At 49.5% G+C, this 14,099-nt stretch overlaps 1 protein-coding gene across 1 annotated transcript in view; it reads right to left on the reverse strand.

Annotated features, from left to right (window-relative positions):
* SPTB (spectrin beta, erythrocytic) overlaps positions 1 to 14,099 on the reverse strand; it is a 79,220-nt gene that overhangs the window by 34,878 nt on the left and 30,243 nt on the right. The window contains exons 12-19 of the mRNA XM_025392131.1: positions 13,624 to 13,774; positions 12,151 to 13,021; positions 10,875 to 11,012; positions 5,547 to 6,303; positions 4,907 to 5,109; positions 4,703 to 4,793; positions 3,413 to 3,559; positions 1,480 to 1,743 (exon numbers count right to left, since the gene is read on the reverse strand). Of these exons, the coding sequence (XP_025247916.1) occupies positions 1,480 to 1,743; positions 3,413 to 3,559; positions 4,703 to 4,793; positions 4,907 to 5,109; positions 5,547 to 6,303; positions 10,875 to 11,012; positions 12,151 to 13,021; positions 13,624 to 13,774 (2,622 nt within the window). The remainder of the gene's footprint in view (positions 1 to 1,479; positions 1,744 to 3,412; positions 3,560 to 4,702; positions 4,794 to 4,906; positions 5,110 to 5,546; positions 6,304 to 10,874; positions 11,013 to 12,150; positions 13,022 to 13,623; positions 13,775 to 14,099) is intronic.

Below are 14,099 nucleotides of genomic sequence, written 5' to 3' on the forward strand. Positions count from 1 at the left end.
TATATGCAGAAAATTGAGGCTGGACCCCTCCCTTACACAATATACAAAAATAAACTCAGGTGGATTAAAGACTTAAATGTAAAACTCAAAACTATAAAAAGCCTGGAAGACAACCTAGGCAATATCATCCTGGACATAGGAATGGGCAAAGATTTCATGATAAAGACACTAAAAGCAATCGCAACAAAAGCAAAAATTGACAAATGAGATCTAATTAAACTTAAGAGCTTCTGCATAGCAAAAGAAACTATCAACAGAGTAAACAGCCTACAAAATGAGAGAAAATATTTGCAAACTATGGATCTGATAAGGGTCTAACATCCTGCATCTATAAGAAACTTAAATTTACAAGAGGAAAACAAACAATCCCATTAAAAAGTGGGCAAAGGACATGAACAGACACTTTTCATAAAAAGACACACATGCAGGCAAAAATATATGAAAAAAAGCTCAATATCATTGATCATTAGAGAAATGCAAATCATAACCACAGTGAGATACCATCTCACACCAGTCAGAATGGCTATTATTAAAAAAACAAAAAATAACAGATGCTGGCGAGGTTGCAGAGAAAAGGAAACCCTTACACACTGTTGGTGGGAGTGTGAATTAGTTCAACCACTGTGGAAAGCAGTATGGCAATTCCTCAAGAGCTAAAAGCAGAACTACTATTTGACCCAGCAATCCCATTACTGGGTATATACCCAGAGGAATGTAAAGCATTCTGCCATAAATACACATGTACACTTATGTTCACTGTAGCACTGTTCACAATAACAAAGACATGGACTCAACCTGAATGCCCATCAATGACAGACTGGATAAAGAAAATACGATACATATACACCATGGAATACTTTGCAGCCATAAAAGAAGAACGAGATCATGTCTTTTGTGCGAACATGGATAGGGCTGGGGCCATTATCCTTAGCAAACTGATGCAGGAACAGAAAACCAAATACCACATGTTCTCGCTTATAAGTGGGAGCTAAGTGAGAAGAACTTATGAACACAAGGAAACAACAGTAGGCGTTCCAGCTTCTGGGACACCGGGGCTATAAACTGGGGCTTCTCATCCATCAGCTGCTTTCTTTCCTAGGGGCAAGAAGGAGGAGAGCTCACATTCTGGGCTGACTGGGCCTTGGATCAGCCCTGCTCCTAATGGTTGCAAGAGGCTACCCAAGAGGAGATCAGCAAGGCGAAGAATCTTCATAGAATGTGGGTGAGGTGCGATCGAAACAGACACTAGGGTGTACTTGACGGGGGGAGGGTAGGAGAAGGGAGGGGAGCAGAAAAGATAACTATTGGGTGTTGAGCTTAAAACCTGGGTAATGGAATAATACGTGCAATAAACCCCCATGACATGTGTAACAAACCTTCACATGTACCCCCAAACCTAAAATTAAAAATAAAGGTGTCAGATTGGCTTCCACGACCCCTTCTATCCTAACACTCTAAGTCTACAACCCACTCACGTGCCTTCAGCTTAGCCAACATCCGATTGACACTGGTCAGGTCCTTGCCCGGGTCATCTGACCGCAGCTGGTCCTCCATGGCGCTGATCCACTTATTGAGGTCAGCATGGGTCTGCAAGCGCAGGTCGGAGCTCCTGGCAGCTGAGAGGTGCTGGGTCTTCTCCTTTGTGGTGGCCTGCAGCTCATCCCAGAGCCGGTGCAGGGCTTCCAGCTTCTGGGACACCAGGGCTGTAAACTGGGGCTTCTCATCCACCAGCTGCTTTCCTTCCTAGGGTCAAGAAGGAGGAGAGCTCACATTCTGGGCTGAATGGGCCTTGGGTGAGCCCTGCTCCTAATGGTTGCAAGAGACTACCCAAGAGGAGATCAGCAAGGTGAAGAATCTTCATAGAATGTGGGTGAGGCGCAACTGAAATTGACTCTGAATCCCCAGCATTAGCAGGGGTGTCCAACCTTTTGGCTTCCCTGGGACACATTGGAAGAAGAATTGTCTTGGGACACACATAAAATACATTAACACAATAGCTGATGAGTGAAAAAAAAAAGTCTGTGCATAATTTTCATGATATGCACCACCACAGACAAGGAAAAAGTCCTCATATTCAAAGGGTTAGACACTGCTGGTAGGGGAAGCCGGGCAGGGAGAGCAGCGCTGGGGGAGACTGCAGCACGGGAGCTGCAGACAAGGGTCAGCTGCTGCAAGAAAAAGCATTCCAGACCCATCCAAGTACAGCCAATGCAGAAACTGCCCCGTGAGTTCCCGAGGTTGTGCACTAACCTTCACTGACCTCCTTTGGTTACTGAAGTTGCCTTGTCTGGTTTTCATCTGCATAGATGTATCATTTTTGGGTGGGCACAGTGTGATATAAATTGGACTTAGGAATCTATATCAGTAATAATAGTTAATTTTTTTCGGAGACAGAGTCTCTCTCTGTTGCCCAGGCTGGAGTGTAGTGGCGTAATCTTGGCTTACTGCAACCTCTTCCCGCCAGTTTAAACCCTTTTGTGTCTCAGCCTCCTGAGTAGCTGGGATTACAGGCATATGCAACCATACCCAGCTAATTTTTGTATTTTTAGTAGAGATGGGATTTCGCCATGTTGGCTAGGCTGTTCTTGAACTCCTGACCTCAAGTGATCTGCCCACCTCGGCCTCCCAAAGTGCTGGGATTACAGCCGTGAGCCACAGTGCCTGGCCTAAAAGTTACTATTTATTGAGTGTCTCATAATTGCCAAGTACTATGCTAAATGTTTCATTTGTCTTTAAGTATTTAGTGCTCCCAACTCCACTGGAAAGGTCCTATTATTACTCTCATTTCATAGAGGAAGAAACTGAGGCACAGGGAGGTTAAGAAATCAGTCTGATCCTAGGGCTGCTTTTTCATGGACAGCCATGGTAGACAGGAGCAAAGGTAGTGATTTCCACATCTAATTCCAGCCACATTTGGACTTGTCCACTGGGCAAACTCTCTACAGAGGGGTCCCTTAGTTCACCATCTGCAAGGAGTGGAAACGACCACTCCCCAGTGGTTCTGCCCATACAAATGATGAGGATTAATGGCTCCCCTGGACCATTCTGATCATCTTGCCTATTCCTCCAGCCCTGTGCAGGACAGTGCCGGAGCCCTAGTGAGGGCAATGGAAAGCAAACATTAACAACTGCTGTCCTGGCACTGGACACTGAAGCTCTAACTAGATGTCCTCAGTGTCCTGGGCTGTTCCTAGATTCAGGTGACCCAGAAGAGGCACTGATTCTGACCAGGTGTACTAAGACTGACTATATCAGGACCTCTGAAGGTTTAACTACTATTTAGAAAGGTTGTTCGCTGCCACGTTCTGTACTGTAAGCAAGCTTTAGGACAGTGTCCACACCTTGGGTGAAGCCCCATCCAGGCAAGCCTATCTGAGCAGAGTGCCCTCCACCACCCACTCACTTTACTTACCGCATCAATGTTCTCTAGCCACCCTTCATGGGAAGCCAGCTCTGCCACAAACGCCTGGTGCTTCAGCCATTTATTGTGAAGGTTTCGTGCTTCATCGTAGGAGACATCCTGAGATGTCAGCAGCTTGTCGTTGATCCAAAGAGTGAGCTGTGTGCATAAAGAGTGGGCTGACTGTCCCTGAGTATATTTCTTTGGCAGGGCAGAACCTGCTGCCCATCCCTGGCTGCAGAAGGAGAAGCCCATGGGGAGGAAGTGCAAGCACAGAAGAGAACTCATCTGCAGTTCTGGATCCCTCTGGACCAGCACAGGCAACTTTACCCATGACAGGCCAGGGCTAAAATGTGGGCACAGGTGCATCTTCCCCACTGGAGTGTGTATGGTGTGAGACCAGGGATACTTTACTCTTCTCTCCATATTTCGAGGACCTACGACAGGGCCTAGCATATTCTAGGAACCCAAAGAGTATTTACTGGATGGATGGATAAATCCATCCTTTGGCAGTTTGGTGAGAGATCCTTGATAAACACAGGAAAAAAATGTTATTTGAGGAAGAAGCCAAGGACAGAGGTTGATGAAAATAAAGTTGCCTGGGCTGACAGAAAAGAAGTATGACAAGAAAGAAGTCAAGGAAAACCCCATTCCACATAGAAAGTACTGTCAATGAAGGGACCTGGGAAGGCGGATTAAAGACCTTCCTTGTACAGCTGGCCCCAGGTTGAGCAAGGACCTTCCTAGCCAGCAGTTTTCCAACTGGTAGGTTTGTTTAAAATGTTCTTTCTCTGTCTCACCCCTTAAAGTTCTGATTCATCTGGCCTGAGTGAGACCCAGGGGTCTGCTTTAACTAGGACCAGGGCTGGCTCCATAATTTGCAGGGCCCAGTACAAAATGGAGTTGTTTAAAAGCATGAAGAATTTCAAGATGGCAAGAGTAGAGCATTAAACTGAGCCCAGGACCCTTCTAAGCTAAGCACAGGGTGTGACATAGGTCACACATCCTTGAAGCTGGCCCAGACTGGGTCTTAGGTGATTCTAAAATAGACTGTCCCTAGACTACTCTTAAGAAACTCTGGCCTAGACTTGACAAGTTAAGGATGACTTTTCAGATTTGGAAAAAAAAAAAGTGCAACTGAAGATTCTAGAGGATGACCCAGTTAAGTACCTAGAGGTCCCCGCTCATGGAATCCCACAGCTCGTGGGCTAGAAAGGATCCCTATGGACTTCCCCCCTTGAGGGCACTCTGCTTCTAGAAAGGAATCTCCAGGAAAGCAGCTGCTCCTTGCTGGAGCCTCACCTCCTGGCAGTTCTGGAGGAAGTTCTGTAGCTCCAGGTTGTCTCTCAGGAGGACAGAGGCCTCCTCGGCCTTCTCATTGTTCTTCCTGTGCCTGGAAAGGAAGCCAAAGGCCTAGTCACAATAGTGCCAAGCTTGGGGTCCTCGCATGGCACCACTACCCCTCTGTGGCTCTGGGGGCCTCGTGGCCCTGGGGCCCGGGAGTACCTGTCCTCAATCAGCTGCACCTTCTCCTTGATCTTGTCTGAGTACAGGTTTCCCTCAGCTACCAGCTTGTTTCCAGAGTCCACAGGACTCAAGACCTTATCCCGGTTGTTCTCCATAGACCCCAAGAAATCCTCAAACTTCCGGATCCCAACCTCTGCAGCTTCCAGGGAGTCTGGGGGCTCCAAGTGAGCCAGAGTGTATTCCTGTTGGAGCAAGTTTCCAGACAAGGCATGAAGACACATGGAGGAGGTGATGAGCACACCTACCAAGTGGGAGCACCACGTGCAGCCACACAGGCCACAGTCAGAATGAGCCCCCTGAATGAGCAGGGAGGAGGTGCTACTCCCCAGGTCTTGCCCCCACTCCTACCCCAGGGGCACCAATAAACAGTGTGCCTAAAGCCACATGGAAGACTAACCACCCAGGGCAAAATGCGCTTCTCTAGCCTCTGATAGACCCAGGAACAAGGCATAGGGCTGGAAAAGGCACCTAATGAGAAACAAAGATTTCCCCCATGAGTGAATACAGAGTACAAGACAAGAGTCATGAGGTCCCTGAGCCTTTCAGCACATTTGTGGACTCACCACAAGAGCTACTGCCCTGAGAGACCCACCTGGCCCAGCCCTGAATGCCTCTCTACCTGGTTGCTGAGGATGGCTTCGGCCTGCTTGGCATCTTTCTGGAACTCCTGGAAGCCAAGGCACTGAGCGAGGGTGTGGCTGCGGCTCTCCCACATCCTGCCCAGGGCATCCCAGCCAGTATCCAGGCCTTCCAGCCGCTGGCCCAGAAGCAGATACTCTGGGTCCGTCTGGCCTTGGATCACTTTCTCCCCAGACTCCTTAACACGCTGGTAGCTGTCTTGGTGCCCATCAATCTCATCCTTGATACCTGCATGCTGCTGCAGGAGCTGCTCGGCCTCTGGGAGGGATTCGGGCATGTCCTCGGAGGCCACAGCCTTCTGGGTGATGGAGAGCCAGGCCTGGAAGTCATCCAGATCCTGCAGGAAGGCCTGCAGCTGGCTGACTTCCCCCAGCAAGTCCTCCTGGCCCCGCAGGGCTTGCTGCAGGCCCTGCCACAGCTCCTCCAAGTGTTTTTGCCGCTGACCAATGTCCTCCTTCTGCTCAGGGTGCGAGTCCATCAGCTGCTGGGACTCACGCTCCAGGGCATCCACACGGGCCTGGATGGCGGCCACGTCACGCTCCAGCCCTGACAACTTCCGCTGGATGGCGATGACACCTGCCAGGTCCCGCCCCAGGTCTTTTGTGGACTCCACTACCTTTGTCTTGTCCGTGATCCACTTGCTGGTCTCCTCACAATCCACGCAGTAGTTGTGCACTCGGAGGGCTGAGTCCACAGCCTCCCGCCGCTTTGACACCAGGGTCTGGAATGCCTGCCACCTGCCGGATGGGGACACAGCCCGGAGGAGAGAGACACCTTCTCCCTTAACTCTTCCCATAGGAGACCCTGACCCCTTCCCACATTTCTCGCAATCTCCCCGCACAGACTTTGTATGATAAAAAGAAAAACAAAATCTACCTAACAAAGCGTGGGTGAGCAAAATTCACTTATCCAATTTTAACTCAAGACATATATCACTGTCAATCAGATCTTTTGATCAGCAGGGGGCAATTAGTGATGTGATTCCAACCATAAGTAAAGGAACATGAAAGCAAAGGCTATGCATGTAGTTGGATTTCAGGCAAATATACAATTTCCCCAGAGTTTATGAAATATCAAAGTAATTAAAAGGCTCACATTAACTTCAAGAATGCTTCAGGACATAGGGTCGCCAGCTGCCCTAGAGGAACCATGTAAACGCCCAAGGCCACATGCAAAGTCTCCTAGGGCCTGAAAAAGATCACCTTGGATCTAAGAGAAAAGATGCCCTGGTGAAAAAGAAGATGAATAAGAGGAGAAGGAAGAAGAGAATGAGGAGGAATAAGCTGTGATGATAATTTAAAAGACTAACATAATCTTAACCTTCGAGCACAGTGGTGCTATGAAACACGGAAATGTGCTAAGGTCTGGTGGATGCCTGGGGGCCTGGGGTCAGTCTGCAGTACACAATAAACCTCTTTCAAAGAGCTGCCCATCAGCCGGGCCAGACCACTAGGGACACTACCCTTGGGCCTAGGTTCACTCATTCTGCATCACTGTAATACGCAGGCTGAATGCTCATTCTCTAATTGAACCCATCTTTCTTGAACACCCAGAGGGGTATAAGGCATTTTGTTGGCCTGTGGGAGAATACAGACATAATTAGGCCTTGCCCTGTGGGGTGTACGATTTAGAGAAATATTCAGACAAGCTCACAAATAACATAGCATAAAGTTTCATGTACACAGCACCTACCAGGCAGAGAGGAGGACTAAGGGAGCTGGAAGGAGCAACGGGGTGACAGTCGCTCACGTCACCTCCACACAACCCATCACTGGACACAAAGCCCCAGTCAGTGAACACACCCCCAGTGCCTCCACTGGAGTGACCAATTAAAGGATGGGACCAAGTCTCTCATTCATCTTTGTCCCCTGCCTCCGGGGATGGAAGCTGAGGGACTAGCAGATGGACTAGGCAGAGGGCGCTGTTGTGCATTCCCAAGGTGTGACAACAGCAGCCAGTGTGATTTGAAAGGTCTGCAGAGAGATGTAAGAGACAGGCTGGGAGAGACCAGGGATACGAGGGAGGACAGACAGCCTGCAGATTTCTCGGCTCCCATCCTAGACCATGAAGACCCCCTGCTCTGGGAATTCTGTGCCTGTCTGGCACACAGATGGTGCTCTGAGGCTGGGAAATCAAGGGGTTTTCTCCACGTTTGTTTGAAACCCCTGGAATCAACAGGGAAGTGTTCCTGGGAGAGGGTCTGGCTGTGTCCCCAGGCAAGAGGCGCCATAGTGATTTTCCAGGCCTTTCCTGGAGCGGCCCCGCTGTAGCCATTGGGTGGAGGCCACACAAAGATGCACTGGAGTTTGGGTCTAGTGTGCTTCCAAAACCTACACTTGCCCCTGCCACTGCACTGTCTTTGAGATGCAGGAAGTTGATAGAGCCACTCTAGTTAGCACTGGTCAGGTGACATAGAGAGTTCAGGTTTGGTCCTGGGCCAGGTTTTTCTTCAGCTGGAATATGCAGATGGCAAAAGATGATCACACATTCATCAAGTGTTTGAATGACTCACACAGAAGCTTGGCAGAAAAATTTTAGTTTTTTCCCAGTTCACTCATGTACTAAGCATTTATCAAGCAACTCTCAGGTGCCTTGTGGCATACACTGATCTAGGTACTAGGGATATGGAAAGAACTATGCAGGCTGGGTGCAGTGGCTCACACCTGTCAATCACAGCAATTTGGGAAGCTGAGGCTGGATGATCACTTGAGCCCAGGAGTTCAGGACCAGCCTAGGCAATATAGTGAGACCTCATCTCTACAAAAAACCAAAAAATTAGCTGGGTATAGTAGTGTGCATCTGTAGCACTAGTTACTCAGGAGACTGAGGTGGGAGAATCACTTGAGCCTGGGAGGCTGAGGCTGCAGTGAGCCAAAATTGCACCACTGCACTCCAGCCTGGGCAATGGAGTGAGATTCTGTCTCTATAAAAAATTAATTAATTAATTAATAAAGAATAATGCAAAGTCCTTGCTTTCATTCAAGTAGTTAGAGACATAAACAAGTCTATAATCCATCAAGTGGTGATAAGTGCAAAGAAAAAATAAAAGAAGGTAACAATATAGAGGCCAAAGGGGTCAGCGAGAGGAAGGATGTGCTGCTTTCAATGGGGTGGTCAGTGGGGGTCATACCAATCAGCTGACATTTGAGCTGAGACCTGAATAAAAAGAGTAAGCCAAGGGCAAAGCTAGGAAAGTAATATTCCAAACAGGAGGAACCTCAAAAATGTGTTTGGTGTGCAAAGCCCTTGGGCAATGTAAATAGACACAGGTCTTCATTTGCTTACATAGTCTAGTAGGAAAGTCCTTGGGGACAAAAATAATTAGAATATAAGATAGGATGTGAAGCTCAAAACCAGTACAAAGGAGGAAAAGATGGCTTTTCATCTGGAAAACTGGAAAGCAAGTGGCTTGGATGGGCCCAGGCAGAGACAGGATTTGGAATAATGTAGAGGTAGGGAGAATGCACCCTGAGGAAAAGCACTGCAGAGGCACAAGACGACTCTGGGGGTGGAGGTGTAGAATGGGCATTGTTCTGAAAAATAACTGAAGAACTATACACGGAAGAGGAACCAGGGTAAGTCTGATCTCTCTCAAGGGCAGAGCCAGAATCAATAGGTACACATTTCAAGGAGGCAGATTTCCACTCAATGGAAGAGCAAATTTTTTAACCAAAAAGAGTTGCCCAAAAATGAGACAGGCTGCAGGGTGAGGGAGTGAGTTCCCCATCGCTGGCTAGACTGGGTGACTTCTCAGGTCCCTTTCAACTCTCAAATTTAATTTAATTTCATCCCTCAGGTTTTTTTCTCACTTAAGGATGGCAGGTACCTGGATATTTATCACTTGGGGATGGGGCCTGTTTTAGGGGTCTGTAAAGATCAACATTCTCAGACTATAGTTCATTGTTGAGCTGATGAGTTCTTCCTCTCAGGAAGTTTCTCTGGTTTAGACCTGCTCTACTTTCCTCAATTATGCAGCAATTGCAATAATCTCTACCACCTCCTGCCCACCAACACACACAAACTCATGACCTACAAGGCAAAAGAAGAGGGAAGAGGTATTCTCTTCCTTTGTAAAACATCAGATTGACAAAGGAATCTCCTGAACCACACTCTCCAGCTTGGGCTGCTAAGACAATCATCCCATTCTAGTGGCTCTAAAGAATTCTGGTCATCGCTGCCTCCCCTTAACCCCCCAGTGAAGTCTCCACTGTGCTGATCCCTTTCTTTACAATGGAGTCTTCTCCAGGCCCACCTCCCAGATTGCCTCAGGCACAGCAAGGCTCTACTGTGGGGCACAAGTGTGGGGAAGGGGCCAGGGTAGTGGGGAGGTGGTGAACACGTGGCATTGCATGTGCAGGGCCCAGGGTAAAGACAGGGAATGCAGGCGTTTGCTGTGTCCTCAAAGATCCTCTAGGAACTCGTGGGCAATTTCACCCCACACTGAAAGCACCCCCTCTCTAAAGGCTCCTCGGGGCCTGTTTTTTGTTCTGGCCACAAAGCTTACTTAAGGCTCCCTGCTAATTCTCCTCTTCATTCAAGCCAGCCTCATTATCAATACTGCATTTGGCACAGGCTGGAGCATTTTTTTATGGACAGTACTTAAGAGCTCTCAGAAAGCAATTTTCTCTGCCCAAGAATGTCCGGGGAAATATAGCATGAGAAGCATATGGCCTGATTCTGAGTTTGGGCACACTTGGGACGTGCCCTCCATCACACATACACACACCTGCCCTCCCCAGGCACAGCATTCGAGCCTCCCAGGACTCGTTTCTCTCCCTCCCTGGGCTGTTCACACCTCGATCATTCCTCCTTGCTGCTACAACTCCAGTACTACTGGGAAGGAATCATGGCTGAGACAGACAGGAATGTTGGTGGGGGGGCGGTGGCTCATGCCTGTAATCCCAGCACTTTGGGAGGCCCAGGTGGGCAGATCGCTTGAGGCCAGGAATGAGAGCAGCCTGGCCAACGTGGTGAAACCCCGTCTCTACTAAAAATACAAAAACTAGCCAGGAATGGTACTGCGCGCCTGTAATCCCAGCTACTTGGGAGGCTGAGGCACACGAATAGCTTGAACCTGGGAGGTGGAAGTTGCAGTGAGCTGAGATCACACCACTGCACTCCAGCCTGGGTAAAAGAGTGAGGCTCTGTCTCAAAAACAAACAAACAAACAAAAACAAAAAAACAGGAATGATGAGGGTACAGAAGTGTTGGTGCATAGTAGGTGGCCTAAATTTTGGGCCTGGCCCCCAGAAGTGTGTCAGATGTCGAGAGACAATGCCCCCCGCCCCATGCCCTACCCACACCCCACCTGGTGTTTAGATGGTCCTGGTACTGCTTCACCTCCCCACTGCGTGGGTGGCCACTCTCTACCAAGCTGTTGGCAGCGAGGTTCACACCATCAATCTGAGTCATCAAAGTCTTCATCTCCTGGTCCAGGATGTCGAACCTGATAGGGGCAGAGGGAAATGAGGATGAGTGAGGCAGCAGCAGACACTTCCTTGCCAGTGGCACCCCCAGTCTTCAGAACATGTAGCTCTTGCTTTCTCCTTCCACTGCCTAAACCGTTTGTTCAGGTGAGGCAGGAGGAAGAAGACAGATATGCTGGCCCTCCTTTCTGGTTCGTAGGTTTGATTTTGTGAGTTAGCATTGCCTGGAACAGGCCTTGAGAGAGTCAGTTACTTCCTACACAGGCTTCTGGCTCAACAGAGACATATGAAGGGGAGGGAGGGCTGAAGAGAGGTTACTGTATATTTGTGTGGGGGATGTCAATTGTCACAAGGGCCACCTTCCAGGCCTCCACTATTCTGGCTGTTGCTTTTGGACTCTGAGTCCAATGCCTTGACATCTTGATCCGAAAGCTACCCTTTCCAGTCAGGTGCTCCATTCCTGGGTAAGATAAGGAAAAGCTGCTGGGGTGGTGGTTGGGGGGAATTTGTGGTTCTGAAGGCCGATCCTTCAAGGGTAAGAGCCCAGGATTCTCCAGCATCAGTGCAGCACCACCTTGGCACTGCTCCAGAGAGTGGCCTCTCCTCCTCCTGACTCCCTGAATTCTGTGCTTCGGCTGTGGAGATGCCTCACAGACTGGGGCGTGCCTCACCATCTGGGGTACTGATGAAATCAGAATACCAGGGGTGAAAGTGGCCTTGCAGACAGGGGGTTTGCAAACTCTCTCTGTGGCCCCTCAGAGTCCCCTGGCTTAGGGACTGCCACGAAAGGCTAGAGCTGGCAGAGTCCTGGCCTCTCAACCTCCTTCTCCAGAGTAGCTCCATTTTTCCTCTGTGTGACCTAGGGGTTCCATACACAATTCATCTGAGCAAAGACTGCTATCGCTGAAAAGTAACTGAATAACTGGACTAGAGAAATTCCCTTTGTTTGAGGAACGCAAGGCCCCAGTGGGTGAAGTACTCCAGACCACAGAGCCAGAATAGAACTTGTGACTCCCAATGCCTGGACTTTGCAACAAAGGGCATCCCAGGGCCTCTCAAAGAGACCTTTGCTGATCCAGAGACTATTACCAAACTAGGTGGGAGATGGTGCCCAGACCTGGGTGCAGGGAGGTGAGGAAAAGATGAGTTAACTCTGACCTGTGCTGCACCACCTCCAGGTCCTCCAGGGTGTCTGGCATTTCCATCTCGGCCAGCCACTTCTCCTTCTCGCCCATCCACAGCTCGCAGGCATCTGTCTCCCCAAACACCGTGTACAGGTCCAGGGCTTCCTGCAGCCTCTGTTGACGCAGGTCTGCCTGGGCCACCACCTGTTGGTAGAGCTCCCGCAGGGCCTGCAGCCGATGGGTCACGTCTGGGGAATCCCGAAACTCTTCGGGGAATCCCTGGGCCTGCTGCTCCAGGTGCTCCATCACCCCACGGCTCTCCTCCAGCTCCTCCAGGAAGTCCTTGTGCTTTTTCCCCAGGGCCCGCGTGGCCCCTTCGTCCTGCCCTACATCTTCACCAGAGAGCAGCCGGTGGGCGTCTTGCAGCCAAACCTTCAGGTCATCCGCATCGCCCTGGAACTGGAAAAAGTTCTCAGCATCCTGGAGGTTCTTCTTGCGGAAGGCAGCCAGCTCCTTCAGCTGGTCCCACTGAGCCGACACCTCCTTGATGCGGGCCTCGATCTGCGGGTGCCCAAACTGCTTGCGCGCAACCATGTCATGAGCCTCCTGGAAGATCTGCTCCAGGTGGGCATCCAGCCCACGGAGCTCGTCCTCAAAAGCCTTGTGCTTGCGCTGTAGGATGAGCACACTGGTCAGGTCTTTGCCACAGTCCAGGGAAGAATAGATCTGCTCCTTCTCCTTGATCCAGCTCTCGGCCTCATTCATCTCCCAGAAGAACTTCCAGAGTCGTTTAGACTGCTCCAGTTGGGCCTTCCGCCCAGCTGCCATGTTGCTCAGCTCCTCAAAGCACTGCTCCAGGTGGCTGATGCGGTCCTGGATGACCTGGGGGTCACAAGGCTGGTACCCTGGAAGAAATAGGGGGAAGGAGGACAAAGTGGGGAATGGGCTTCATTTATGGGCACGCTTCAGATAAGCTGTCAGGTTGGAACTACACAAACCTGAAGCTGCCATGACACTGGGGCTTTGGGGTTGGGTGCAGGGGGGTCCCAGTTGCTCAGAGGGCAGACAGATTCTTTATAATTATTTCCCACTGAACTTCAGGGTTAAGGAAGATAAAAAGTGGGGTTAGTTCTTAATAGAAATGTACAACATAAAATTATTTTTTAAATTAATTTAAAAAAATTTTCAAGGTCATTCTTGAAAGAGGCAGTGAGGTCTCTTATTTAAAACAAGAATCTGGAAACCTAAATTGTCTCAGCCATGACTTGAACTAGCAAGGAGAATGAAGGACAGATGATGGCTCCTTGGTGATTATAGGTTATGGAAGCAGTGGTCGGCTCTCTAGAGAGTTTGACTGTCCCTCAAGCTTCTTTCTCGGATCATTATTTGATGAAAGAAACAGAACTTTAAAGTTGGTTCCAGGAGATTTATCCAAGTTGGGGTGTTAGGCCAGAGGATGAGGCTCTGGCATCAGAAGCCTTAACAGGGGAGACAGACTTGGTCTCACCTTTCCCCTCAGTGAACTTCAGGGTGGCTGCAGTGATGGCCTTCACTTTGTCCCCTTGGATGGCAATGTCAGCTTCCATCAACTTGTGCTTCTGTAGCAGGTCTTCAACCTCCAACAAGTGCTTCCCAAACTCGGCAGACAAGAGGTGAGCCTGGCAAAGAGAACAGCAGAAAGGAAATGAGGAGAAACGAAGAGACCTACACATTAGGAGAAAAGACCCCTGCAAAGGGCATGTCCCTGGTGTCTGAGCAAGGGTGAGCCTAATGCAGCCAGAAAAGGGCTGCTGCTGATGATGGAAGAAGCTCCAGAGGGGGAGTGTCTACTGGAGGTGCCCATCAGCATCATCCATGGAACATCTTACAGATGCTCAAGGCCCACACTCATCTACTGCATCGATCTCAGGGTTGGGGCCTGGCCATGTGTATTTTCACAAAGCTCCAGGGGCAGTCTGATGTGTGTCCTCAGTTGAGACTCAC

Source organism: Theropithecus gelada, chromosome 7b (assembly GCF_003255815.1).
Source record: "Theropithecus gelada isolate Dixy chromosome 7b, Tgel_1.0, whole genome shotgun sequence".
NCBI lineage: Eukaryota > Metazoa > Chordata > Mammalia > Primates > Cercopithecidae > Theropithecus > Theropithecus gelada.